The sequence below is a fragment of the Watersipora subatra genome, chromosome 7, assembly GCF_963576615.1.
Source record: "Watersipora subatra chromosome 7, tzWatSuba1.1, whole genome shotgun sequence".
NCBI lineage: Eukaryota > Metazoa > Bryozoa > Gymnolaemata > Cheilostomatida > Watersiporidae > Watersipora > Watersipora subatra.
The window spans coordinates 2,040,053-2,067,887 of record NC_088714.1 but is presented as its reverse complement, the minus strand read 5'-3'; the positions used below and the strand labels follow the sequence as shown (position 1 = coordinate 2,067,887).

The 27,835-nt window shown below is 34.8% G+C and overlaps 1 protein-coding gene across 1 annotated transcript in view; it reads left to right on the top strand.

Moving 5' to 3' along the window:
• LOC137400305 (ATP-binding cassette sub-family C member 2-like) overlaps positions 1-27,835 on the top strand; it is a 52,443-nt gene that overhangs the window by 21,969 nt on the left and 2,639 nt on the right. The window contains exons 9-22 of the mRNA XM_068086633.1: positions 1,260-1,344; positions 1,937-2,130; positions 2,220-2,396; positions 7,014-7,193; positions 12,352-12,493; positions 15,125-15,230; positions 16,360-16,450; positions 17,875-18,106; positions 18,481-18,651; positions 19,956-20,095; positions 20,324-20,523; positions 21,334-21,472; positions 21,879-22,012; positions 22,158-22,428. Of these exons, the coding sequence (XP_067942734.1) occupies positions 1,260-1,344; positions 1,937-2,130; positions 2,220-2,396; positions 7,014-7,193; positions 12,352-12,493; positions 15,125-15,230; positions 16,360-16,450; positions 17,875-18,106; positions 18,481-18,651; positions 19,956-20,095; positions 20,324-20,523; positions 21,334-21,472; positions 21,879-22,012; positions 22,158-22,428 (2,262 nt within the window). The remainder of the gene's footprint in view (positions 1-1,259; positions 1,345-1,936; positions 2,131-2,219; positions 2,397-7,013; positions 7,194-12,351; positions 12,494-15,124; positions 15,231-16,359; positions 16,451-17,874; positions 18,107-18,480; positions 18,652-19,955; positions 20,096-20,323; positions 20,524-21,333; positions 21,473-21,878; positions 22,013-22,157; positions 22,429-27,835) is intronic.

Here is a 27,835-nt window from a genome sequence, read left to right as displayed (position 1 = left end):
TCAATTAGCATAGCTGCACATTTCTGGAATATTGTTAGCTTCTCAGTAGTTCACAGACCTTTCAACTAGTATAGCTGCACATTTCTGGAATATTGTTAGCTTCTGAGTAGTTCACAGACCTGTCAACTAGTATAGCTGCATATTTCTGGAATATTGTTAGTGTCTCAGTAGTTCACAGACCTGTCAACTAGTATAGCTGCACATTTCTGGAATATTGTTAGTGTCTCAGTAGTTCACAGACCTGTCAACCAGTATAGCTGCATATTTCTGGAATATTGTTAGCTTCTCAGTAGTTCACGGACCTGTCAACTAAAATAGCTGCACATTTCTGGAATATTGTTAGCTTCTCATTAGTTCACAGACCTGTTAAACCAATATTTATGTAATTGAAAATTGGTGATTTGGTTGGCTTTCCCTTACTAGTAGCCATTTCTATATCTATACAGAACTGCATTCGCTTTGCACAGGTGCAAATTTTTCCTAAGCACCCTGTTCACTGCTGTATACACTGTTGAATACTATGTACCCTGTTGACTGCTATATACTCTGGTGACAGCTATGTACCCTGTTGACTGCTATGTACCCTGTTGACTGCTATGTACCCTGTTGACTGCTATGTACCCTATTAACTGCTATGTACCCTGTTGACTGCTATGTACCCTATTGACTGCTATGTACCCTGTTGACTGCTATGTACCCTTTTGAATGCTATGTACCCTATTGACTGCTATGTACCCTGTTGAATGCTATGTACCCTGTTGACTGCTATGTACTTAATGGACTGCTATGTACCCTAATGACTGCTATGTACCCTGTTGACTGCTATATACCCTGTTGACTGCTATGTACCCTGTTGACTGCTATGTACCCTGTTGACTGCTATGTACCCTGTTGACTGCTATGTACCCTGTTGACTGCTATGTACCCTGTTGAATGCTATGTACCCTGTTGACTGCTATGTACCCTGTTGACTGCTATGTACCCTGTTGAATGCTATGTACCCTGTTGACTGCTATGTACCCTGTTGACTGCTATGTACTTTATGGACTGCTATGTACCCTATTGAATGCTATGTACCCTGTTGAATGCTATGTACCCTGTTGACTACTATGTACCCTGGTGACTGCTATGTACCCTGTTGACTGCTATGTACCCTGTTGACTGCTATATACCCTGTTGACTGTTATGTACCCTGTTGACTGCTCTGTACCCTGTGGACTACTATGTACCCTGTTGACTGCAAAGTACTCTGTTAACAGGCTACAGTGTCGGTGACCAGGCTGGCCAACTACTTCATGAATGATGAGCTCGAGGAAAGCAATGTCACCTTTGATCTTGATTCTGGTTTGTAGTTTTCACCACATAATCGATATAAGTAGTAGGGAAGAGCAGTTTAACGACCTTTTCTTGGGGTTCACTAAAGCCTAGTCTATTTTTCTCCCCTTCATTTTTAATTTACTCTTCATCTATAAATAAATATGGTCAATGGTGTTTGACCATTCGTAGAAACTTAATGGCGTAGACCAGTGTATGGATCATAGTATGGTGTATACCAGAGTGATAAGGGTAATGCAGAATTTATGGATTGATATGACAGAATATGAACAAGAATGTTGTGTGTACCAGAGTATAGAAGCTAGTGTGGTGTGTACCAGAGTATAGAGAAGGGTGTGGTGTGTACCAGAGTGTAGAGAAGGGTGTTGTGTGTACCAGAGTATAGAGGAGGGGGTTGTGTGTACCAGAATATAGAGAACGGTCCTATGTGTTCTAGAGTATAGAGGACAGTCTTGTATTTAGGATCCCATTTCAACCCAATAACTTTGAATACATTTAACATGCAGTACATGATGATAAAATGTTAACCTTTTTATGCATCAAACATAAACAGTTGGAGGTATTACAGAGAAACTATAATTGGAGACATATTTAATTTCAGTTTGGGCCTTTGAGATCGCCAACGGAACATTCTCTCATCTCAAAGATTCATCTCCAGTTCTTTGTGACATTCATCTTCAAGTCAAAGAGAAATCTTTGACAGCGATTGTTGGTTCAGTAGGTGCAGGTAAATCCTCACTCCTCGCCGCTGCAACTGGTGAACTGTATAAACTAGAAGGTTCCGTGACTCGCAAGGTGAGAGCTTAGTTTCACAAGCAGCTTATGTTTATATAAATGCAATTTTGCCTAATTGAGTTGAGAAAAGCTATTGATATTTCCTACAGGGTTCTATGGCATTGGTTGCGCAAGAAGCATTTATAGTGAATGCTTCTGTCAAAAACAACATTCTTATTGGCAATGAGTATAATGAAGAATTGTACAGCAAAGTAGTGGATGCATGTGCTCTTGTTGAAGACTTTGGAGTACTTCCTAATGGTGACAACTCGATCATTGGTGAAAAGGTATGCATGGCTAATTTGGGCTAACTGATAAAATGCTCACCTATGATTTGTCAGTTTTGTGGTATTACAGATGTGTCAACTGTTTGATACCACTTTCCTTACAATGATTAAATATGACTACAGAGTCTAAATATCTCTCAGTAAGTTGAATGTTTAATATTACTTTACTTACAATGATCTCATATGACTACAGAGTCTAAATATCTCTCAGTAAGTTGAATGTTTAATATTACTTTACTTACGATGATCTCATATGACTACAGAGTATAAATATCTCTCAGTAAGTTGAATGTTTAATATTACTTTACTTACAATGATTCCATATGACTACAGAGTATAAATATCTCTCAGTGAGTTAAATGTTTAATATTACTTTACTTACAATGATCTCATATGACTACAGAGTATAAATATCTCTCAGTAAGTTGAATGTTTAATATTACTTTACTTACAATGAATCCATATAACTACAGAGTATAAATATCTCTCTGTAAGTTGAATGTTTAATATTACTTTACTTACAATGAATCCATATGACTACAGAGTATAAATATCTCTGTTAGTTGAATGTTTAATGTTACTTTACTTACAATGATTCCATATAACTACAGAGTATAAATATCTCTCTGTAAGTTGAATGTTTAATATTACTTTACTTACAATGAATCCATATAACTACAGAGTATAAATATCTCTCTGTAAGTTGAATGTTTAATATTACTTTACTTACAATGAATCCATATGACTACAGAGTATAAATATCTCTCAGTTAGTTGAATGTTTAATGTTACTTTACTTACAATGATTCCATATAACTACAGAGTATAAATATCTCTCTGTAAGTTGAATGTTTAATATTACTTTACTTACAATGAATCTATATAACTACAGAGTATAAATATCTCTCAGTGAGTTGAATGTTTAATATTACTTTACTTACAATGATTCCCTATGACTGCAGGGTATAAATATCTCTCAGTAAGTTGAATGTTTAATAATACTTTACTTACAATGATTCCATATAACTACAGAGTATAAATATCTCTCAGTAAGTTGAATGTTTAATATTACTTTACTTACAATGATTCCATATGACTGCAGAGTATAAATATCTCTCAGTAAGTTGAATGTTTAATATTAACTTACTTACAATGATTCCATATGACTGCAGGGTATAAATATCTCTCAGTGAGTTGAATGTTTAATATTACTTTACTTACAATGATTCCATATAACTACAGAGTATAAACATCTCTCAGTGAGTTAAATGTTTAATATTACTTTACTTACAATGATTCCATATAACTACAGAGTATAAATATCTCTCAGTGAGTTGAATGTTTAATATTACTTTACTTACAATGATTCCATATAACTACAGAGTATAAATATCTATCAGTGAGTTAAATGTTTAATATTACTTTACTTACAATGATTCCATATAACTACAGAGTATAAATATCTCTCAGTGAGTTGAATGTTTAATATTACTTTACTTACAATGATTCCATATAACTACAGAGTATAAATATCTCTCAGTCAGTTAAATGTTTAATATTACTTTACTTACAATGATTCCATATAACTACAGAGTATAAATATCTCTCAGTGAGTTGAATGTTTAATATTACTTTACTTACAATGATTCCATATAACTACAGAGTATAAATATCTCTCAGTGAGTTGAATGTTTAATATTACTTTACTTACAATGATTCCATATGACTACAGAGTATAAATATCTATCAGTGAGTTAAATGTTTAATATTACTTTACTTACAATGATTCCATATAACTACAGAGTATAAATATCTATCAGTGAGTTAAATGTTTAATATTACTTTACTTACAATGATTCCATATGACTACAGAGTATAAATATCTCTCAGTGAGTTGAATGTTTAATATTACTTTACTTACAATGATTTCATATAACTACAGAGTATAAATATCTCTCTGTAAGTTGAATGTTTAATATTACTTTACTTACAATGAATCCATATAACTACAGAGTATAAATATCTCTCAGTGAGTTGAATGTCTAATATTACTTTACTTACAATGATTCCCTATGACTGCAGGGTATAAATATCTCTCAGTAAGTTGAATGTTTAATAATACTTTACTTACAATGATTCCATATAACTACAGAGTATAAATATCTCTCAGTAAGTTGAATGTTTAATATTACTTTACTTACAATGATTCCATATGACTACAGAGTATAAATATCTCTCAGTTAGTTGAATGTTTAATGTTACTTTACTTACAATGATTCCATATAACTACAGAGTATAAATATCTCTCAGTGAGTTGAATGTTTAATATTACTTTACTTACAATGATTCCATATGACTACAGAGTATAAATATCTCTCAGTGAGTTGAATGTTTAATATTACTTTACTTACAATGATTCCATATGACTACAGAGTATAAATATCTCTTAGTAAATTGAATGTTTAATATTACATGACTTACAATGATTCCATATAACTACAGAGTATAAATATCTCTCAGTTAGTTGAATGTTTAATGTTACTTTACTTACAATGATTCCATATAACTACAGAGTATAAATATCTCTCAGTGAGTTGAATGTTTAATATTACTTTACTTACAATGATTCCATATGACTACAGAGTATAAATATCTCTCAGTGAGTTGAATGTTTAATATTACTTTACTTACAATGATTCCATATGACTACAGAGTATAAATATCTCTTAGTAAATTGAATGTTTAATATTACATGACTTACAATGATTCCATATAACTACAGAGTATAAATATCTCTCAGTAAATTGAATGTTCCCACGACCACACGAGCGGAGCGGAAGTGTGGGAGTTTTATGATAAATGCATGCGCACACAACTTACGAAAATTATTAATCAAAAATGAGACGAACCCTCGTCAAGAAATTTCATCAAAAAATTTAAGCATCGGAATTTAAAGTCGTTAAAGTATAATAACGATACAAAACACATTTAAAACTATTTAAATATGTTACCAAGTCTTTGTAAACCTATGATAATATCTTAAAACTTACCCATCCGATCGGATTATACACAAATAGACAGATTAATTTCAACGAAAATCGCCACAAAACGCTTGAAAAGCTTGGTTTAATAAAAGTTAAGACCGGAAATTAAAACGCCGAGGGACAGATAATAGAACGATGAAGTATGGAGATGTCTTGCGCATTTCACGAAAAAATAACATGCACTTTTCACCAGTCTATAGCATTGTCGAATTGCCGAAGGTTTTGGCCATTAACATAGGAGTACAGAAATCGTTTCATTTTTGCTGATTTCAATTTTTTCATTTTCATTTGCCAACACATTTAAATACTCTCCCATTCTAACTGATGTCCAACGCAGTATAAGTAAAGGCAAGCAAATGACGATGATATTTTTTAACGTTTCTTATTACAATAATTAACTATAAGTTTGGACGACTACAGAACAATGACTACGTAGTACAGACTTTCTAAAAATCTAACGCAGTGTAAGTAAAGGCATGACGATGATATTTTTTCTAACGGTTCTAATGAGATTATTGCAATAATTAATTATAAGTTTGGATGACTACAGGACAATGACTACGTAGTACAGATTTTCTAAAAATCTATATAAATATCACAACTTCGTGATATTGTTATCTATGCCGTTTTGAAATGTAAATCAAAATTGTGTATTGTTTTTCTATTATTACTATATTAATAAAATTGATTATTCTAAGAATATCAGTGCATTTTACTTCTAATATTGGCCAATATTGCATTTCTCCTATTGCAGGGGGAAAATATAAACATCTTTTCCATTCATTATTGCTTATTGTTGTATATAATAACACCCACACCCAGTACATTACAGCTACCATTGCAGTTATCTTATTGCACTGCAGAGCCATTTGATTGCTAATATTGCATTTCTCAACCATCAGTACCCTTTATTTTTTTGCCAGTATCTCTGGCCATCTCTTTGGTCGTGGGCTGTATGACAGTGGAATTTCTAGTTAATATTACATGACTTACAATGATTCCATATAACTACAGAGTATAAATATCTCTCAGTGAGTTGAATGTTTAATATTACTTCACTTACAATGATTCCATATAACTACAGAGTATAAATATCTCTCAGTGAGTTGAATGTTTAATATTACTTCACTTACAATGATTCCATATAACTACAGAGTATAAATATCTCTCAGTGAGTTGAATGTTTAATATTACTTTACTTACAATGATTCCATATAACTACAGAGTATAAATATCTCTCTGTAAGTTGAATGTTTAATATTACTTTACTTACAATGAATCCATATAACTACAGAGTATAAATATCTCTCAGTGAGTTGAATGTTTAATATTACTTTACTTATAATGATTCCCTATGACTGCAGGGTATAAATATCTCTCAGTAAGTTGAATGTTTAATAATACTTTACTTACAATGATTCCATATAACTACAGAGTATAAATATCTCTCAGTAAGTTGAATGTTTAATGTTACTTTACTTACAATGATTCCATATGACTGCAGGGTATAAATATCTCTCAGTGAGTTGAATGTTTAATATTACTTTACTTACAATGATTCCCTATGACTGTAGGGTATAAATATCTCAGGTGGACAGAAGCAGAGAATAAGCTTGGCCAGAGCTGTGTACAGTAACGCTGACATTTACCTTCTCGATGACCCTCTCAGCGCTGTCGATGTTCATGTTGGTAAACACATATTTGAACATGTCATTGGACCTAATGGACTTCTTAAAGACAAAACTCGTCTCATGGTAATCGTTGGGTTTATTCTTTGAGGTTTTAGTGAGCTCCAAAGAGTAATGCAACATGCATGATCCTTGTAATACCAACTGAGCCATGAAGTGAAACAACACACCATGTATGATCCTTATATTACCAACCGAGTTGTAAGGTGAAACAATACAACATGCATGATCCTTGTAATACCATCTGAATCATAAGGTGAAACATCACAACATGCATGATCCTTATATTACCAACTGAGTCATAAGGTGAAACATCACAACATGCATGATCCTTATATTACCAACTGAGTCATAAGGTGAAACATCACAACATGCATGATCCTTATATTACCAACTGAGTCATAAGGTGAAACAACACAACATGCATGATCCTTATATTACCAACTGAGTCATAAGGTGAAACAACACAACATGCATGATCCTTATATTACCAACTGAGTCATAAGGTGAAACAACACACCATGCATGATCCTTATATTACCAACTGAGTCATAAGGTGAAACAACACAACATGCATTATCCTTATGTTACCAACTGAGTCATAAGGTGAAACATCACAACATGCATGATCCTTGTATTACCAACTGAGTTATAAGGTGAAACATCACAACATGCATGATCCTTATATTACTAACTGAGTCATAAGGTGAAACATCACAACACGCATGATCCTTATATTACCAACTGAGTCATAAGGTGAAACATCACAACATGTATGATCCTTGTATTACCAACTGAGTCATAAGGTGAAACAACACAACATGCATGATCCTTGTATTACCAACTGAGTCATAAGGTGAAACAACACAACATGCATGATCCTTATATTACCAACTGAGTCATGAGGTGAAACAACACAACATGCATGATCCTTATATTACCAACTGAGTCATAAGGTGAAACATCACAACATGCATGATCCTTATAATACCAACTGAGTCATGAGGTGAAACAACACAACATGCATGATCCTTATATTACCAACTGAGTCATAAGGTGAAACAACACAACATGCATGATCCTTATATTACCAACTGAGTTATAAGGTGAAACATCACAACATGCATGATCCTTATATTACCAACTGAGTAATAAGGTGAAACAACACAACATGCATGATCCTTATATTACCAACTGAGTTATAAGGTGAAACATCACAACATGCATGATCCTTATATTACCAACTGAGTAATAAGGTGAAACATCACAACATGCATGATCCTTATATTACCAACTGAGTCATAAGGTGAAACATCACAACACGCATGATCCTTATATTACCAACTGAGTCATAAGGTGAAACATCACAACATGCATGATCCTTATATTACCAACTGAGTCATAAGGTGAAACAACACACCATGCATGATCCTTATATTACCAACTGAGTCATAAGGTGAAACAACACAACATGCATTATCCTTGTATTACCAACTGAGTCATAAGGTGAAACAACACAACATGCATGATCCTTGTATTACCAACTGAGTCATAAGGTGAAACAACACAACATGCATGATCCTTATATTACCAACTGAGTCATGAGGTGAAACAACACAACATGCATGATCCTTATATTACCAACTGAGTCATAAGGTGAAACATCACAACATGCATGATCCTTATAATACCAACTGAGTCATGAGGTGAAACAACACAACATGCATGATCCTTATATTACCAACTGAGTCATAAGGTGAAACAACACAACATGCATGATCCTTATATTACCAACTGAGTTATAAGGTGAAACATCACAACATGCATGATCCTTATATTACCAACTGAGTAATAAGGTGAAACAACACAACATGCATGATCCTTATATTACCAACTGAGTTATAAGGTGAAACATCACAACATGCATGATCCTTATATTACCAACTGAGTCATAAGGTGAAACATCACAACATGCATGATCCTTGTATTACCAACTGAGTTATAAGGTGAAACATCACAACATGCATGATCCTTATATTACTAACTGAGTCATAAGGTGAAACATCACAACACGCATGATCCTTATATTACCAACTGAGTCATAAGGTGAAACATCACAACATGCATGATCCTTATAATACCAACTGAGTCATAAGGTGAAACAACACAACATGCATGATCCTTGTATTACCAACTGAGTTATAAGGTGAAACATCACAACATGCATGATCCTTATATTACTAACTGAGTCATAAGGTGAAACATCACAACACGCATGATCCTTATATTACCAACTGAGTCATAAGGTGAAACATCACAACATGTATGATCCTTGTATTACCAACTGAGTCATAAGGTGAAACAACACAACATGCATGATCCTTGTATTACCAACTGAGTCATAAGGTGAAACAACACAACATGCATGATCCTTATATTACCAACTGAGTCATGAAGTGAAACAACACAACATGCATGATCCTTATATTACCAACTGAGTCATAAGGTGAAACATCACAACATGCATGATCCTTATAATACCAACTGAGTCATGAGGTGAAACAACACAACATGCATGATCCTTATATTACCAACTGAGTCATGAGGTGAAACAACACAACATGCATGATCCTTATATTACCAACTGAGTCATAAGGTGAAACATCACAACATGCATGATCCTTATAATACCAACTGAGTCATGAGGTGAAACAACACAACATGCATGATCCTTATATTACCAACTGAGTCATAAGGTGAAACAACACAACATGCATGATCCTTATATTACCAACTGAGTTATAAGGTGAAACATCACAACATGCATGATCCTTATATTACCAACTGAGTAATAAGGTGAAACAACACAACATGCATGATCCTTATATTACCAACTGAGTTATAAGGTGAAACATCACAACATGCATGATCCTTATATTACCAACTGAGTAATAAGGTGAAACATCACAACATGCATGATCCTTATATTACCAACTGAGTCATAAGGTGAAACATCACAACACGCATGATCCTTATATTACCAACTGAGTCATAAGGTGAAACATCACAACATGCATGATCCTTATATTACCAACTGAGTCATAAGGTGAAACAACACACCATGCATGATCCTTATATTACCAACTGAGTCATAAGGTGAAACAACACAACATGCATTATCCTTATATTACCAACTGAGTCATAAGGTGAAACATCACAACATGCATGATCCTTGTATTACCAACTGAGTTATAAGGTGAAACATCACAACATGCATGATCCTTATATTACTAACTGAGTCATAAGGTGAAACATCACAACACGCATGATCCTTATATTACCAACTGAGTCATAAGGTGAAACATCACAACATGTATGATCCTTGTATTACCAACTGAGTCATAAGGTGAAACAACACAACATGCATGATCCTTGTATTACCAACTGAGTCATAAGGTGAAACAACACAACATGCATGATCCTTATATTACCAACTGAGTCATGAGGTGAAACAACACAACATGCATGATCCTTATATTACCAACTGAGTCATAAGGTGAAACATCACAACATGCATGATCCTTATAATACCAACTGAGTCATGAGGTGAAACAACACAACATGCATGATCCTTATATTACCAACTGAGTCATAAGGTGAAACAACACAACATGCATGATCCTTATATTACCAACTGAGTTATAAGGTGAAACATCACAACATGCATGATCCTTATATTACCAACTGAGTAATAAGGTGAAACAACACAACATGCATGATCCTTATATTACCAACTGAGTTATAAGGTGAAACATCACAACATGCATGATCCTTATATTACCAACTGAGTAATAAGGTGAAACATCACAACATGCATGATCCTTATATTACCAACTGAGTCATAAGGTGAAACATCACAACACGCATGATCCTTATATTACCAACTGAGTCATAAGGTGAAACATCACAACATGTATGATCCTTATATTACCAACTGAGTCATGAGGTGAAACAACACAACATGCATGATCCTTATATTACCAACTGAGTCATAAGGTGAAACATCACAACATGCATGATCCTTATATTACCAACTAAGTCATGAGGTGAAACAACACAACATGCATGATCCTTATATTACCAACTGAGTTATAAGGTGAAACATCACAACATGCATGATCCTTATATTACCAACTGAGTAATAAGGTGAAACAACACAACATGCATGATCCTTATATTACCAACTGAGTTATAAGGTGAAACATCACAACATGCATGATCCTTATATTACCAACTGAGTAATAAGGTGAAACATCACAACATGCATGATCCTTATATTACCAACTGAGTCATAAGGTGAAACATCACAACACGCATGATCCTTATATTACCAACTGAGTCATAAGGTGAAACATCACAACATGTATGATCCTTATATTACCAACTGAGTCATGAGGTGAAACAACACAACATGCATGATCCTTATATTACCAACTGAGTCATAAGGTGAAACATCACAACATGCATGATCCTTATATTACCAACTAAGTCATGAGGTGAAACAACACAACATGCATGATCCTTATATTACCAACGGAGTTATAAGGCGAAACAACACAACATGCATGATCCTTGTATTACCAACTGAGTAATACAGGTGAAACAACACAACATGTATGATCCTTATATTACCAACTGAGTCATAAGGTGAAACATCACAACATGCATGATCCTTATATTACCAACTGAGTCATAAGGTGAAACAACACAACATGCATGATCCTTGTATTACCAACTGAGTCATAAGGTGAAACAACACAACATGCATGATCCTTATATTACCAACTGAGTCATGAGGTGAAACATCACAACACGCATTATCCTTATATTACCAACTGAGTCATAAGGTGAAACATCACAACATGTATGATCCTTATAATACCAACTGAGTAATAAGGTGAAACAACACAACATGCATGATTCTTATATTACCAACTGAGTCATAAGGTGAAACAACACAACATGCATGATCCTTATAATACCAACTGAGTAATAAGGTGAAACAACACAACATGCATGATCCTTATATTACCAACTGAGTCATAAGGTGAAACAACACAACATGCATGATCCTTATATTACCAACTGAGTCATAAGGTGAAACATCACAACACGTATGATCCTTGTCTTACCAACTGAGTCATAAGGTGAAACCCTGTTTTAGGTGACACATGGACTGCACTGGCTACCTCAAGTAGATGAGATTTATGTTATGGACACTGGTAGACTCACTGAACATGGCTCTTATAAATCCTTGATCAGTCGTGATGGCGCCTTCGCCAAGCTTCTCAAAGAGTTTTCTAAAGGTGCGTTCGCTTTCTGTTGTTCTCTTCCTCTAGTACAACAGACGGAAACATTAAGTGATTTTTGTCATCAGCCTGGTAGTCAATATTTTAGTCAAACTTTGTACGACTAAAAGACAGTTGCTGCAGTGGTATCACTGAACCGTGAAAGTTTCTTTATTTAACAATTTTCTTCTTCAAGCGACTTAAAGTTCTTGTTTTAGTCTTCTAACATACTTATCCCTTAAAGTTCTATATTGTGTGGGCAGATAATTCCAGCATCATTGTTGAAAATATACTGTTAGACTGTTAGCTTCTATATTAATATGTATATATATTAATATCTATATTAATATATATATTAATATCTATATTAATATATATATATATTAATATATATATTGATATCTATATTAATAAACCGTATATGTATATATTGTTACGCTGTTAGCTTTATGGTTAATTTACAAAGCAGTTGCAGTAAAAGACTACTTCTTAACTTTGATAACAATTTAAATTCCTATTACATTTCATTATATATTTTTATAGCAGCCATTGTGAACAAATATGAGGTTCAGAAAATAGGTATAACAATATTTAAATGGGTTTGGTAAATGTTCACTTGCGTTGTCACATTCATTAGCTGTTAAAAATGCAAGGAATTTGACTAAAATATCCTGGATGTACATATATTCTATATATACCCTGGATGTACATATACGCTATACAAACTATGGATGTACATATACTCTATACAAACCCTGGATGTACATATACTCTATACAAACCCTGGATGTACATATACTCTATATAAACCCTGGATGTACATATACTCTATATATACCCTGGATGTACATATACTCTATGCAAATCCTGGATGTACATACACTATACAAACCATGGATGTACATACACTTTATACAAACCCTGGGTGTACATATACTTTATACAAACCCTGGATGTACATATACTCTATACAAAAATAAAAGATTTTACTGTTACTCAAATCTGAAAAAATTTAGCTCAATTTGACAATAAATATAAAAATCACAGTTTATCTTGGTTATTAAAATCTGTTGTCATTATTGTTTAGCCTAAAGTCCTACTCTATGCCTATACTCTTACTCTATTGACATTTACAATCATATAAGTCATTCTTGAGTCATCCAAGTCATTCTTGAGTCATCCAAGTCATTCTTGAGTCGTCCAAGTCATTCTTGAGTAATCCAAGTCATTCTTGAGTCATCCAAGTCATTCTTGAGTAATCCAAGTCATTCTTGAGTCATCCAAGTCATTCTTGAGTTGCGAATTGTAAGATACTTCAATTTTTTTCGCTCGAATGGCAATTGTAATCTTTTATACTCAGTTAGAAGTACTCAGTACTTTAGTATCTAATACTAGTTTAAATAAAACGAAAGTGAGATTTCTCCAAGGCTCAGCAATCTCAATTTTATTGGAATCTCCTCGAGTATGCGAACTCGTTCTATGACTACATGGAGGAAGTCAATATTGCGTTATTAACCCACTCAACACAGTTGACTACTCCATAACAAGGCAAAGTAACTCGTTCATTCAAGCTCTCCATTTTCATTCACATATGTTTGCTGTGCGCACTCATATCTGTGCCACCTTTACGATGCAAAACTTGCCCTGAGCAGCACATCTTGGTTGGTGGCACAATATGGTAGTACTATCACATGGGAATTTATTTGTTTCAGGATTCAAATTTAGCTGTTTATAGCAGTCATTAAACACGTTTTCCGAATGTTTACATAGTTTTTAATACTCAGCATCAGTTTGTAATTCCATGAAAATTACATTATATGATTTTCAGCTTTTTAAAAAACTACTAAAGTCTAACTATTTCCTGAAGTTGCATCGATGGCTTCTTAATGACTGTTAAGTGTCACATTGGATTCCATCAAACGATATATGATGGCTTCTTAATGACTGTTAAGTGTCACATTGGATTCCATCAAACGATATATGATGGCTTGTTAATGACTGTTAAGTGTCACATTGGATTCCATCAAACGATATGAAGGCTTCTTAATGACTGTTAAGTGTCACATTGGATTCCATCAAACGATATGAAGGCTTCTTAATGACTGTTAAGTGTCACATTGGATTCCATCAAACGATATGAAGGCTTCTTAATGACTGTTAAGTGTCACATTGGATTCCATCAAACGATATATGAAGTTTTCACGATTTATTGGAAATATACAGTTTTAGCCTTTTGCAATTAACTCATGATCATTCCTGTAGGATTACTTATAATACATTTTGGTTGTATTTTAACAGAGTATAAATGATATTCTTAAAAAATCCAGCATTTTTATGGCTATTTGAAAGTCCTTAATGTTCAAGGAAGGTCTCAGTAAACAATAGTATTAGTAATAGGTAGTATTATAGTAAACAATAGTATTAGTAATAGGTAGTATTATAGTAAACAATAGTACTAGTAATAGGTAGTATTATAGTAAACAATAGTATTAGTAATAGGTAGTATTATAGTAAACAATAGTACTAGTAATTGGTAGTATTATAGTAAACAATAGTGCTAGTAATAGGTAGTATTATAGTAAACAATAGTATTAGTAATAGGTAGTATTATAGTAAACAAGGTTATATTAAGGTAATTCCTTTTGTTAGATGAGACTGAAGAGAGTGACCTTGACACTGGCACTTCCTATGAGAATACTGGAAGAGTTGAGTCCCCAAGGAAGTCAACACTGAAGAGAGAAAATGCTTCAGCACGGTTAGTCACATAGGCTTTGTTTTACTTTAGCTAGGCACATCCTATATTGCATCTCATTATTTGGTGTTTTCCATGAAGACAGGCAGAGTGTATATATGTTAAACTAAGCAAGTTTTATTAGTGGAACCATCTGCCTTTAAGTTATCATGAGTTGAGTATTTTGGTGGAGTCTTAATACATCATTTCTCATTTCGGTAGCCGTGTCACATTCCAGTATAGCTGGTTGTAGGTTGGTAGGTAACAGTGGGTGGTTGGAGATGGGCAAAAGGTGGGTAAAGGTTGTTGAAAGTTGGTAAAAGTTGTTGGAAGTGGGTAAAGGGAGTTAAAAGTTGGTAAAAGGGTTGTACCAAATGTGATGTTGGGAAACATTTCAGGCTGATTCTGCTGCAACTTTATTGTTGCACCCATAGTTGACCATTTCAATTACTCTTACTCAAGTGACTTAGCCACTTGACACAACATCTTTGAGATGTTGATACTTGAGAATGTCTGTCTACCGATTGGTTCAGAATGTCTGCCTGCTGATTTGTTGAAAGTTGAGAATGTCTGTCGGCTGATTGGTTGAAAATTAAAAATGTCTTTCTGCTGGTTGGATGAGAGCGTCTGTAGGCTGATTGGTTGAGAGTTGAGAATGTCTCTCTGCTGTCTATGTGTGTATGCCAAATGGTGAAGCACGCAATATTATTGCTGATCCTAGCCTTAGAGCTTTAATTTGGTGTATTATATTATTATTAAATTTATTATTATTATTAAATTTTATTAAGAAATATTTTACTTTTGAACAACTTCTGCAAATTAACTTCAACTAAAATTTTCTGTAATATTTGTGGTAGTTTGGTACCTCGAGGATACACTGACTTGCTGGTGCTGCGATTTCCACCACTCTTCCCGTAACTTACCTAGTATTTGAGTGCTGGGTAATGGGCTAGGGTAATGTTGACATGTTAACATGGTCAAATTTCTGATTGCTGTGCGGGGTCTACACCCTAGTGAGTGTGTTGTCTAAAGGAGTCTAACTGCAAACTTGATGTGCTTCTTTCTCCCACTAGCCATATTTAGGATTGAACCTCTCAGACAGTTCACCGCATATAGAAGATGAAATTAGCTACTGATATAGTATGTTTTCTAGAGCTGCCACTGATAATACTGCTGTCAGACCTTCACAGGGATCTCGAGATTCAGACCTATATGACGAACAGGAGAAAGTTCAAACTGGCACAGTAGGTTGTGTTTATAATTTATAAGGTAGATAGTTGTGGCTACAGCCAACCTGGTATCGGTTAGCAAAAGGTAGCCCAACAGTCAAAAGATTATTCTCCGTAGTTGTATTCTAGTTTAACTTTGTTTTCCTTATTCATCTTTTCAAAGTAGATTACATATGTGTATGTTACGTAAACTTGATAGTGCCAAAGCACTCGCAGTGTGGATACGTATTCATATAACTATATACACATTGTAGATGCATATACACAGTGTGCGTAAACAATATAAAATAAATATAAATAAATTTTTTTCTCATACATGAAACCAAGTACATTAGACACATTAGACACCGTAAATAATCCGTTCCGAGGACATTTACGTTGTAAGGATTTTAAGTTATAATAATCATGAAATACGTGTAAATTGACTAATCCGTTCCAAGATCTTCCCTAACTCACCTCTTTGGCCCTTCAGATAGAAAAAGCCAAACTTAACTTTTTAATTCAAAGACTGTACAGTAACTGGTATTATTGATTTTGTATCGACAACTTTATTCTTTTTTCTTATCATTTTCACCTAGTTTAGGGTCCATGATTACGGTCATTTTAGGCAAGTTAAGGGGGCGCAAACCTTCAGTGTCAATTTAAATTGATTTTTAAATTTTTTCTATACAGCAAGCTCTATGTTGCAAAGAAATATATATACCTAAAGTAAAACAAAATATGAATTTACTAGAATAAAAGTGGTGTCTGTCAGTCCATCTGTCCGTGTGTCCGAAGTCAGAGTTAAAAGTTAGGATGAAACATCGCTTTTATCGCAATTCCAACTTGTGACATTCAGACCAATCAACTGCCTTTGGATATTTCTCAGTAATTGGGCAGCTACTTATTCTCTGTGCTTTATTTCTGGAACACATGACGATCTCTCACGGCGCACCAGACAACCAGGGTACTAGTGTATATAATAGAGATACCCTATGTCGTTTTTCTCTGAACTACAGCAAGATAGAAAAGACATTTTAAGACAAGCTACGAAATTGCTGTTATTTAAATTAAATTTGAGAACTTGCAGCGAGCTTGACACTTTATATGGAATTTTTAAATAATAGGTATGAAGCAAAAACTTGACATAAATTCTTTACGTTGTGTGGAATTGATATAATAGGTTTACTTTATAGGAGCATCTATTGTAGTATACACTCTCCGTCTACCTTCAATTCATGTAAAGCACCCTTATTGTAGTATCACATTGTCAAGCCTCTCAGCTTACAATCTACCCTCTCAGATACATATATTTTACCTAGTTCATCTTCCCTCGTCACATAAATGATTATCTGTAATTCATGTACTTTTAACAGTTTGTACAGTTGACAATCCTATTGCAAGCGTTGGAAGTCAGCCAAACACTACAACGACTAAATTTTATTTTCATTTATATGTAGGTATCATGGAGTGTCTACAAAGCTTATCTTAAAGCCATGGGACTAAAGATGATGTCCATCTGTGTACTCTGTATGCTTGGATCAACTGGTCTAGACCTGACCTACAGCATCTGGATAAGTAAATGGACAGGAGATGAAGTGTTTCAGAACAGCAGCCAAGCTAGTGCTGAGCAGAGAGAGTCTGTTATGGAGAGATACCTGATTATCCTTTCCTTCATCGGTCTCGGACAAAGTGAGTCCGCGTTGTCACTCTTATCTAAATATGGTTTGTAAAAATTACACTTGGAAAATGTGTGGACAAAATCTGTGGACAACAAGTTTTTCCTTATGACCTCCGTTTACTCCAGATAATACTTTTTCACTTGAGTAAGAGATGATATGAATATGATATGATACGAAAGCTTTGATATGAAAACCAGTTTCACCAGCTAATTATGAGCAATATATTTATCAATATTCCAGCTACTCTGTTAAACATAACATTAGTCTGTGTTTTCAAGTTCCATAATATTAGCCTGTGTTCTCAAGTTCCATGAAGGTTAGAAAAATTAAATGTGCTAACAAAGTCTTTTAGGAAGTGACTTTCCTTCTTTTGTATATTCGTAGTGTTGACGGTGTTGAGTTACACCCTACTAGCTGCTTACTGTTTCTGCCAAGCTAGTAGCAATCTACACAAGTTTCTACTTAACAACATACTTAAGGCTAAGTCTGTCTTCTTTGACATCAAACCACTCGGAATGATACTCAATCGCTTCTCCAAAGACATCAATACTGTAGGTATGTATCCGTATTCACACTTTGTATTGCATTATCTTGTGTCTGTTGACTTCTAGCAGACCGATTTGTCTCACAGCCTCACCAAGTTTGAGGAAAACATTTTTAGAACATAAGCTTTAAAGGTTGACTCACAACAAACTTCACATTACAATTATTTGGTATCAAAAGGTTCACCATGTCTCACTCTGCTGTGTTGTAGGTGCAAAATGTGTGGAAATGTGATTACAAGCTCTTAAAAGCTCAAAAATGAACAGTTAATCGCCGCCATCACGAAACCGCCATAGATCGGAATCAGTTTATTTCTCTGACAGAGTTAATCCATTTGGTTATTATTTTGACATAAATTTGACGTAAATTGAAAGGCCTATAAAAGGCTTAATATAAAGCTTCTCGTAGCACTAGTTTATGACAAACACTTAGGGTTTTACCAAAGACCCCGTACCAGATATAGATGCTCGCTACTTTACAGTTTTGTTTCGGCTTGATCTAATCGTCTAGTCGTAATCTGATCATGTGACCCATACTTCCTGCCAAACAGTGTGAATAATTTCTGCAGCATTTTTCGATTATCACAGGTGACCAACAGACTCGTCATGTTTATTAGACAATGATATGCACTCCTTTGAGCTAAGGTTAAAAAATTAAACGAATTTTCATGTTAGGTTATAAGATATCAGTGCTAAAAGTGACAGCATTACAATGACAATGAAATAGACGCGTAAGAACAATAAACATGGTTTTATTGAATGCGTGAAGTATATTTGCGAAAATATTTTGACGAATGAGGTTGCATGAAAATGTAAACAGAAGCCATCTCGTTCATCTACATCCCATTTGAGCCGTTTTGGAAGGAGATTCCAATCTATGGTGGTTTTGTAATGGCTGCGATTAACTGTTCGTTTTTGAGCTTTTAATAGCTTTTAATCACATTTCCACATATTTTGCACCTACAACACAGCAGAGTAAGACATGGTGAATCTTTTGATACCAAATAACTGTAATGTGAATTTTGTTGCAAGTAAACTTTTAACATTTTGAATTGCATGGATATAGAGTTGTACTCTCGCTGTTGCAATAGTGACTTTGAATATTTCCCCGAAACTACTCAGAATTGGAAATATGTATGCTTGTATCAGACACAGTGTCAGTCTCGACCACAGACATCCATAGATTATACACAACATCTACGGACTATGCAGCATATTGTAAGAGCTGCGTGTATAGAGTTGTCTACACAATGTAATCTTATAGATTCAAGTATTTCACGGAAGGTCTGAAGTAAAGTCTCTATGATTGTATTCCAGATAATCTTGTTGGTTGGTCCTTGCTGCACCTAGCCTCAGTTCTAGTCGGCCTTTTAGCGAGTATAGCTGGGATCATATATGCCACTCCTCTATTCATACTAGCCATAGTTCCTATAACGGCTCTTTATGTTTACGTTCAGGTAAGTTGAATAACTGGACTATTTCACCTCATAGTACTATATAGTGTTTGTTAGTGAAAAAGAAATTTGATTGGATGAAATCAGATCGTTTACAAGCTTAGTTGTCTTCTCTTGCATGTCTTTTCCTCTGTTTCTGATTTACTTTCAGCAAGTTTTGGTCTTGCGGCATTTTTATAGTTTGTTTGTTACTAGCATATTAGGCTATTAAAAATTTCTATTCAATTACAGAGATACTATATCTCAAGTGGAAGACAGTTAAGGAGGCTTTCGTCTAAGGCCTCCTCTCCCATATACGCTCACTTCAGTGAGACCCTTAATGGCTGCCAGACAATACGAGCCTATGGACACCAGGAGAGGTTCATGAATGATAATATTAATAAGATTGAGAAACAGAACATGTTTCGATATTTTGACCAGACAAGCTCCTGGTTAGTAGAGTCTCACTAGGTTATTTATGATTACGTAAGGCATCATATGCCGAGGCAGCTTAAAAATACATGTATATCCTGCTGCAGCTCGTTGACATATAAAGTTTAACTAAAAACAACCAGTGAAAACAGCTAGTATGTCACTGATTGGTTGATAAGAAAAGGCGGGTAAGAACTTGTAATTCCACTGTTTTTGTAAACCTATATGGCCAATAACACGGTACGGCATTAGGTAATTCCTATTCAGATTTTCAGAAAGAAATAATAATACTGCATCTAGATTAGCTGAGAACATTCAAATGGCTATAACTAATCGGGTCTGCTGCACGATGTCTTCTGGAATTTAATGACAGGCTTGCTCACATTATATGTGCTTTCATTAAACATTGGACATCTATCTCTATCTGTCTCTACTCCAATCTGTCTCTGCTCCATATAAACATTGGACATCTATCTCTATCTGTCTCCACTCCAATCTGTCTTTGCTCCATATATACATTGGACATCTATCTCTATCTGTCTCTACTCCAATCTGTTTCTGCTCCATATAAACATTGGACATCTATCTCTATCTGTCTCTACTCCAATCTGTCTCTGCTCCATATAAACATTGGACATCTACCTTTATCTGTCTCTACTCCAATCTGTCTCTGCTCCATATAAACATTGGACATCTATCTTTATCTGTCTCTACTCCAATTTTCTAAGTGCTACATTCAGAATATTGTAGGCCTACAGAAACGACCACATTTGACTGAAGGTTCACTATTTTTATGGTATTTCTGGTATAGGAAAATCTTGTTATTGTAGTTGGCTGGCTGTCTACATGTCGGCATTGAATGGTCTCCTCATCTCTTCAACCGCTCTCTTCTGTGTCATATCAGCGGAAATTCCAGGTTTTCATATGCCGCCTAATATGACTGGGTTAGCGCTTTCTCTCGTTTTCCAGGTTTGTTGGTTCCTCGAACCGTCAGTTTTGTAGAATTATTATTGTTACGTTATGCATTTCTCGCATACCTTTTAAACAAGTAAAGGGTGTGTATGTATACCGGATAAATCAACTGTTTGCTTTATTAAAAATGAAAAAATTGGATTTGTTAGTATTAACCTGTCTCACATATTATTAGTCAGCATTTCGCATTAACAAAAGCATTCCTTTGGGCATATTGAAGGTTTACACGTAGTTCCTTTACACGATATTTAATTTTTCATAGAAGTCTGCTGATGAGTAAGTCTATGCTCAACATTGAGCTTCTTATTCACCTTTATCTATAGTTGGATAATCATCTTGTCTGTTTTGTAATCACTTATTTCAAAGGTAGTTTATCCTCTATTTGTGTGGCAATTTTGAGCAGGTGACGGATGTACTCTCTCAGATTGTATGGAATGCCAGCACGGTGCAAACAAATGTTGTGGCTATCGAAAGGATCAAGGAGTACGCCGAAGTGGAAAAGGAAGCTGGTTGGATGGCAGAGATAAATCCAGATAGGTGCCTCAAAATCTTCAATGTTATAAAATTTTCTGCTTTAAGCTAGACGTATCATTTGAGTTCGGACACTGCACTTAACAAAGCACTTTCTTTTATCTGTTAGTAGTCAATCTGCTAGTCAACTTTGTGTGATTATCACTTTCAGCGACTGGCCATCCGCAGGCAAGTTGGAGTTTGACAACTACTCAACAAGATATCGCCCTGAGCTCGATCTTGCCATTAAACATCTCAGTATAACTATAAAGCCAGAGGAGAAAGTAGGAGTTGTAGGAAGAACAGGAGCAGGCAAATCCTCTCTTTCACTCTCACTCTTTCGCATGTTGGAAGCTGAGAATGGGTGCATTAAAGCGGATGGAGTAGACATATCTCAGTTGGGGCTGCATAGACTTCGTAATAGCTTAACAATACTGCCACAGGTATGTATCAATGTCTATTTTATTTTTCAAGGTAATAACTGTTACCCTTGTTGGCAGTGGTGTCACAGCAAGCCTTTGTTCATTACACAATTTATGGATTTGTTTTAGGCACATAAATTACATAATTTTTTTATTGTATATTTCAATACATCAGTCTTGGCTTTCGAATGAGCTATTCTTTGCATGGTGAGACGGACATTGGTTGGTGTTTATAGGATTTCCCCAGAGCTCTACCGCGAAAAAGTTTACTGGCAGTCTCGAAAATTGTGACGTCACAATTCTCATATTCGTTGTTGTGTGCTCTTACCGCTTATTTATCAACTACAAAAGTGACGATAATGACGCTAGTGGCAGGCGAAGGTAGGACAACTCCAGAGTACGAATGAAGATGACAAAGGAATCAGTGTCATTAGTTCTCCATGTACATATTATTTCTATGATAAGTACCTTAGACTCCAAGAACCATACTATATTTTCCCGATGATATTATGCACTAGCTCTTTATTTTTAATGCGATGTTAAGGGTGACGACTGAGACTAAATAATTTTAAGCATTGCGTGATCTCGCGAAAGTGCGATTGACATTTAGTCCTAGGGCCACGCAACCGCAGGTCATAATTTAATCGATGTGATTTCATTACCTTTATCAACGACAGTACATTTATTGAAGCATAATTAATTAAACCAGAATATGTGTTTGTATTAGTCGGGCGTTAGCACGATCGCAGGCATTGTTGATTATCTAGAATCTTAGTTTATTATTAGCGCTCTCCGGGTTTAACGGTTTAACGGCACCGAATGTCACAGAAAACCGCAGCCTCAATGGCAGCGAAAGGGATCGACGACCTAAGGCTGAATGAGAATTATGATGCCACATTTTGAGTACCTGAACCAAGTGTTTTTTGTGGGACGTTCTTTTGACACCTCATTTTTCATAGTTCAATTATTCTTTGTGTATTGAATATAGGCTCATTCGAAAGCCAAGACTCATGTATTGAAATATATAATAAAAAAATTATGTAATTCATGTGCTTTAAGAGCTAAATTATCAACAATTATACTGTACTTTTTCATGTAGTCATGTTTATTATGTCATTTTACGGGTTATTAAAATGTAAAGCAATTACACCAAATCACACATATTTGTAGTATATATATATATATAGAAATTTCAAAGTTTGTCTTTTGTATCTGTCGTCAATATGTCTTGCTATAACGATTAAAATTTAGCAATGAAAAATCCCCACCGTGCTCGAATTCGACTCGCGATGATTGCAATTATGCAAACACGCGCACTTAACCACAAGGCTAAGGCATTCTTATTTTGTTTAGCTCATCTACGATGTCGCGATTAAAGCTAAATATGTATGTTTTATTATGAATTGTTATTATTATTCGTTTATATATATAATATATATATATTATTGCGTTTGTTCTTCTTTTGAAGTTGCTTTTAAAGCCATTTTTAAAATCCATTATTCATTATTTTTTATTTGTAATTTTCAAGCGTGCCGTTTCAATTTCAGTTCTGTGCAACTGCAGTGCAACTGTAATTAGAGGTGGAACGAGACACGAGACGTCTCGAGTATCGACCTGTCTCGTGTCGGTCTCATCTCGACCTAACTATTACCAAACTCGAGACAGGAAATAGAACTAAAGCGCCTGTGCACGGCTGTTAAAACATGGCTTTCGCAGTAACAACAACTCCGTATATTGTAATGGATTGCGGGCAACTGCCTTTAAACTTATACCAGGTTCGTTACTACCTGTTATTGATTATGTTCGCCGCCGAGTCTAATCATGTAGTCCGGACAACGGCTCTGCTAATATATTGTAGTCCGGTTCTGTGTCCTTAAAACTGATACCGGGTCGTATCCAATTACCCCCCCCCCCCGGGTAATCCGATTTAGTAAATAAGACTGTTGGGATAAAATATCTGTATTTTATCTATCGTGTCCAAACACCATTTACCCTTCATAAAATTCAGGCCTCTTTTGTATACTACCAATTGCGGGTAAAACCTGCCTGTACACGGAGAAACGAACTAAAGGCCGTATCGACCATAGTCCGTGTTCGTGTAACAATGACATTGTTAGTTCAATATAAAAATATACGTGTGCATGTATACAGTAATGCATATAATTTTATGAGTACAATTTAAATATAATTCACATACTGCAGTTAATACGCAAACAAAACAAATATACATGTACAAAGCAATATGTTTATAATAATTAGTATCAATCAAGCTCAAAATTCTTAGAAATATATAACCTCGCTATTTTAGAGCTGTTTGTGTCACTTTCGTTTACAAAAAATACATGCATATCGCAATTAAAATGTTGTATTTAAATCGTTTACACCAGGTGAAAATTCAATTTAAAAAGAGGTTTATCGATTTTATATATTAAGTACGCTAGTCCTTGTGCAGTGAAATCATCACCAAATGCACATTATTTTACTGTCTCGTGTTTCGAGTCTCAAATTTTTACAAGGCAGTGTCTCGAGTCTCGTCTCGAACTTAAAAAACCTGTCTCGTTCCACCTCTAACTGTAATGGCTCCATTTCAGCCTTCAATTTCTGGTTATTGCAAAAGGGCAATCAATAGAAATTGTGAAGCTAAAAAATGTTCACATGAGCATTTTCAAGTAGAAATCGCTTCTACATTCTTTCTCGCTTCGGTCAGACAAAGTACCCTCACTGATGTATTTAATTTCAATATCTCATTTTTACGTTTGTGCCATTATCGACTATCAAGAGGTACTAGTCGTATTCAAAACTTTGATGGAGGGCTTCTGCAGCAACATATTTGTGATTTTTATTTTGTTTGTTTATCAGTTCGTTTTAACTGTATCAGTGTCAATTCACTTTTTATTGTAACCATTTTAACAAATCATACTTTTTCTAGCGTTTACTTGCTAATTATTTTACAATTAAACACTTAAACACCTTTACCGTTGTTTTAGCTTTTCTCTTAATTTATTTGAACTGCCCAAAACACTTTACTCATGATATGAAGTTTAAATGTTGTAATGGTAAATGTTGTATATGTTAAATGAAAATAAATCTTTTGTGCAGACTTTTTATTACTTAGGCAACGCCGGGCATTCCCCTAGTAATCTGTATATATATAGTATATGTAGTTTACACTGTAGAGTAAAGTGCTCAATAATCGAGTCAATTAGAGCTGTGTATGAAGTTTATTAAAAACTACAGGTTAAAATCATTACTACTAATAGTTTCAGGCAATCGCGTTACAATCTCCAGGTAGACCTGAAGATTCCACCTGAAGATTGTAACGCGATTGCATGAAACTATTAGTAGTAATGATTTTAACCTGTAGTTTTTAATAAACTGCATATACATATATATATATATATACCTCTACTATATAAACGGCAAAAAATCTGTCTATATATTTGTGTGTGTTGGCCCACCTTATAGAGCGGTCTTTCCTTTTTTCGTCGTACGAATTTCGGTCATACGAAGCGAATTGAATTAATATGATATGAGTAGTAAATAAATTATAGAGCGGTCTTTTTTTCCATTCGGTCGTACGAAGCCAACTGAATTAATATGAGTAGTAAATACCATACTTTTGGATTATTAGCCGCTACTTTTTTTTGTGATGATTTGTGCCAAGCGGCTTATATAAGGGTGCGGCGTTTCTGTGGTTTTTCTTTCATCGCTAGGGCCCATTAACCGAAATCTCCAGTTAGTGCGCCTCTTTACAGTGCCAACGGCAATGTTCCGTTTTAAACAGCAAAGTTGCTGCCGTGTTTGTGTTAAAAAGCACCGTCCTGAGTTCTACGGCCTATACAAAGGTGCCTATACAGCTACACAAATGTACTACTCATTAAATAAAATAAATTGATGAGTAGTAATTTACATGTAATTAATATTTACTGCCAACATATCGAGAAGGTCACGTGAATGTTTATTTCTTGCGGCCACTAAAAAAAACGCTGTTCTCACCTACTAAATTTCTACATCAAAAAGGTAAGTACTTCTTATTCAATGTTGTATTGTCTATGAATTGCCACACCTCTACTACATAACCCTTTCACTTGCGTCCATGTACAAATTTAGCTATCGACCTACTGCCAGCCATTTTGCCGGTATTGCTTCATGATATGTATACACAATATTTTTTTCAATTTCAAACTCCATCTAGAATGTTTGTTTTGGTTATATATTTCGTTTTGCCAACATGTTAACAAACACTGCTATGCAAAAAATTCATTGTATCTATACTTTGTGCATTAATAAAGCGATGTGAAGCTACGAAGCTAAAACGATCCTCTACAATGTTCCTTATTCTTACAAAACCATTACTTTCACCACCATCAGAGTCAGTGCTGCTATTGCTATTTTAATTATCTGTGTAATCACAAAAATCTGAATCGGCTATAATGTCAACATAAGTAGTTATTTGTTTTCTAACTCATAGGCGTTTAAAGAACTTACACAGAAAACATTCGTTTTTAGGTTGGAAGTTACCAAACAAAGATTAAAAAATTAAACTAGGCTAATTTTATAGAGAAATCTTAGGACAACACTGTCACTACCATAAAAGTCCTAAAAATCGTTGGTTATGTTATCAACGAATAATAAAATTCAGTTACTAGCAATTGCTGGTAAAATCGCAAAAATGCATCTACGTGGTCGACCATAAAAAACACATAAATGAGTCTACTTCAGTGAAAGGGTTAAAAATGTTGGATTTTCCACTGTTTGTGATAGTAAACAAGCTCATTTCCTTCCGCAGCCCAGTTACTTTTACTTTTTTTTTAGCTACGAGTACTGCAGAACTACAGCTACTACAGAACTTGCACGGGTACTGCTACTGCGTTTTACCTACTAAATTGCTACTTCAAAGATGTAAGTACTTCTCATTCAATGTTGTATTGTCTATGAATTGCCACACCTCCACTACTTGAAAACCTTGGATTTGCCACTGTTCGTGATAGTAAACATGTTCATTTCCTTCAGCAGCTGAGTTACTTTTTTTTCAGCTACGAGTAGGCCTACTGTAACTTACTACTACGGAACTTGCACGAGTACTCCGAAGGTTGCGATAGGCGATGGTGAGAAGAAAGAGAGCAGCTGGTATCGACTTACCGTCACCCTGCTTTAGCCATGACCAGTTGCACATCGCCTGCTCAAAAGTAGGCACAAGTCGAAAACTGTTTGTTCATACACCCGACAGAAAAACAAAAAATGTTGTCTATCCGCAAGTGTTGCGTTGAACTAACATTGTGTTATTGTTATGCCATGTTATGTTCTTCATGTTCTGCTATACCACATGCAGCGTTTTCTAACATATTTTTCAGTATATATATATATATATTTTCATGCATTCGTTTTCCTTATTGTATCTCATAAAAAGGCTATCATGTTGGCGTTG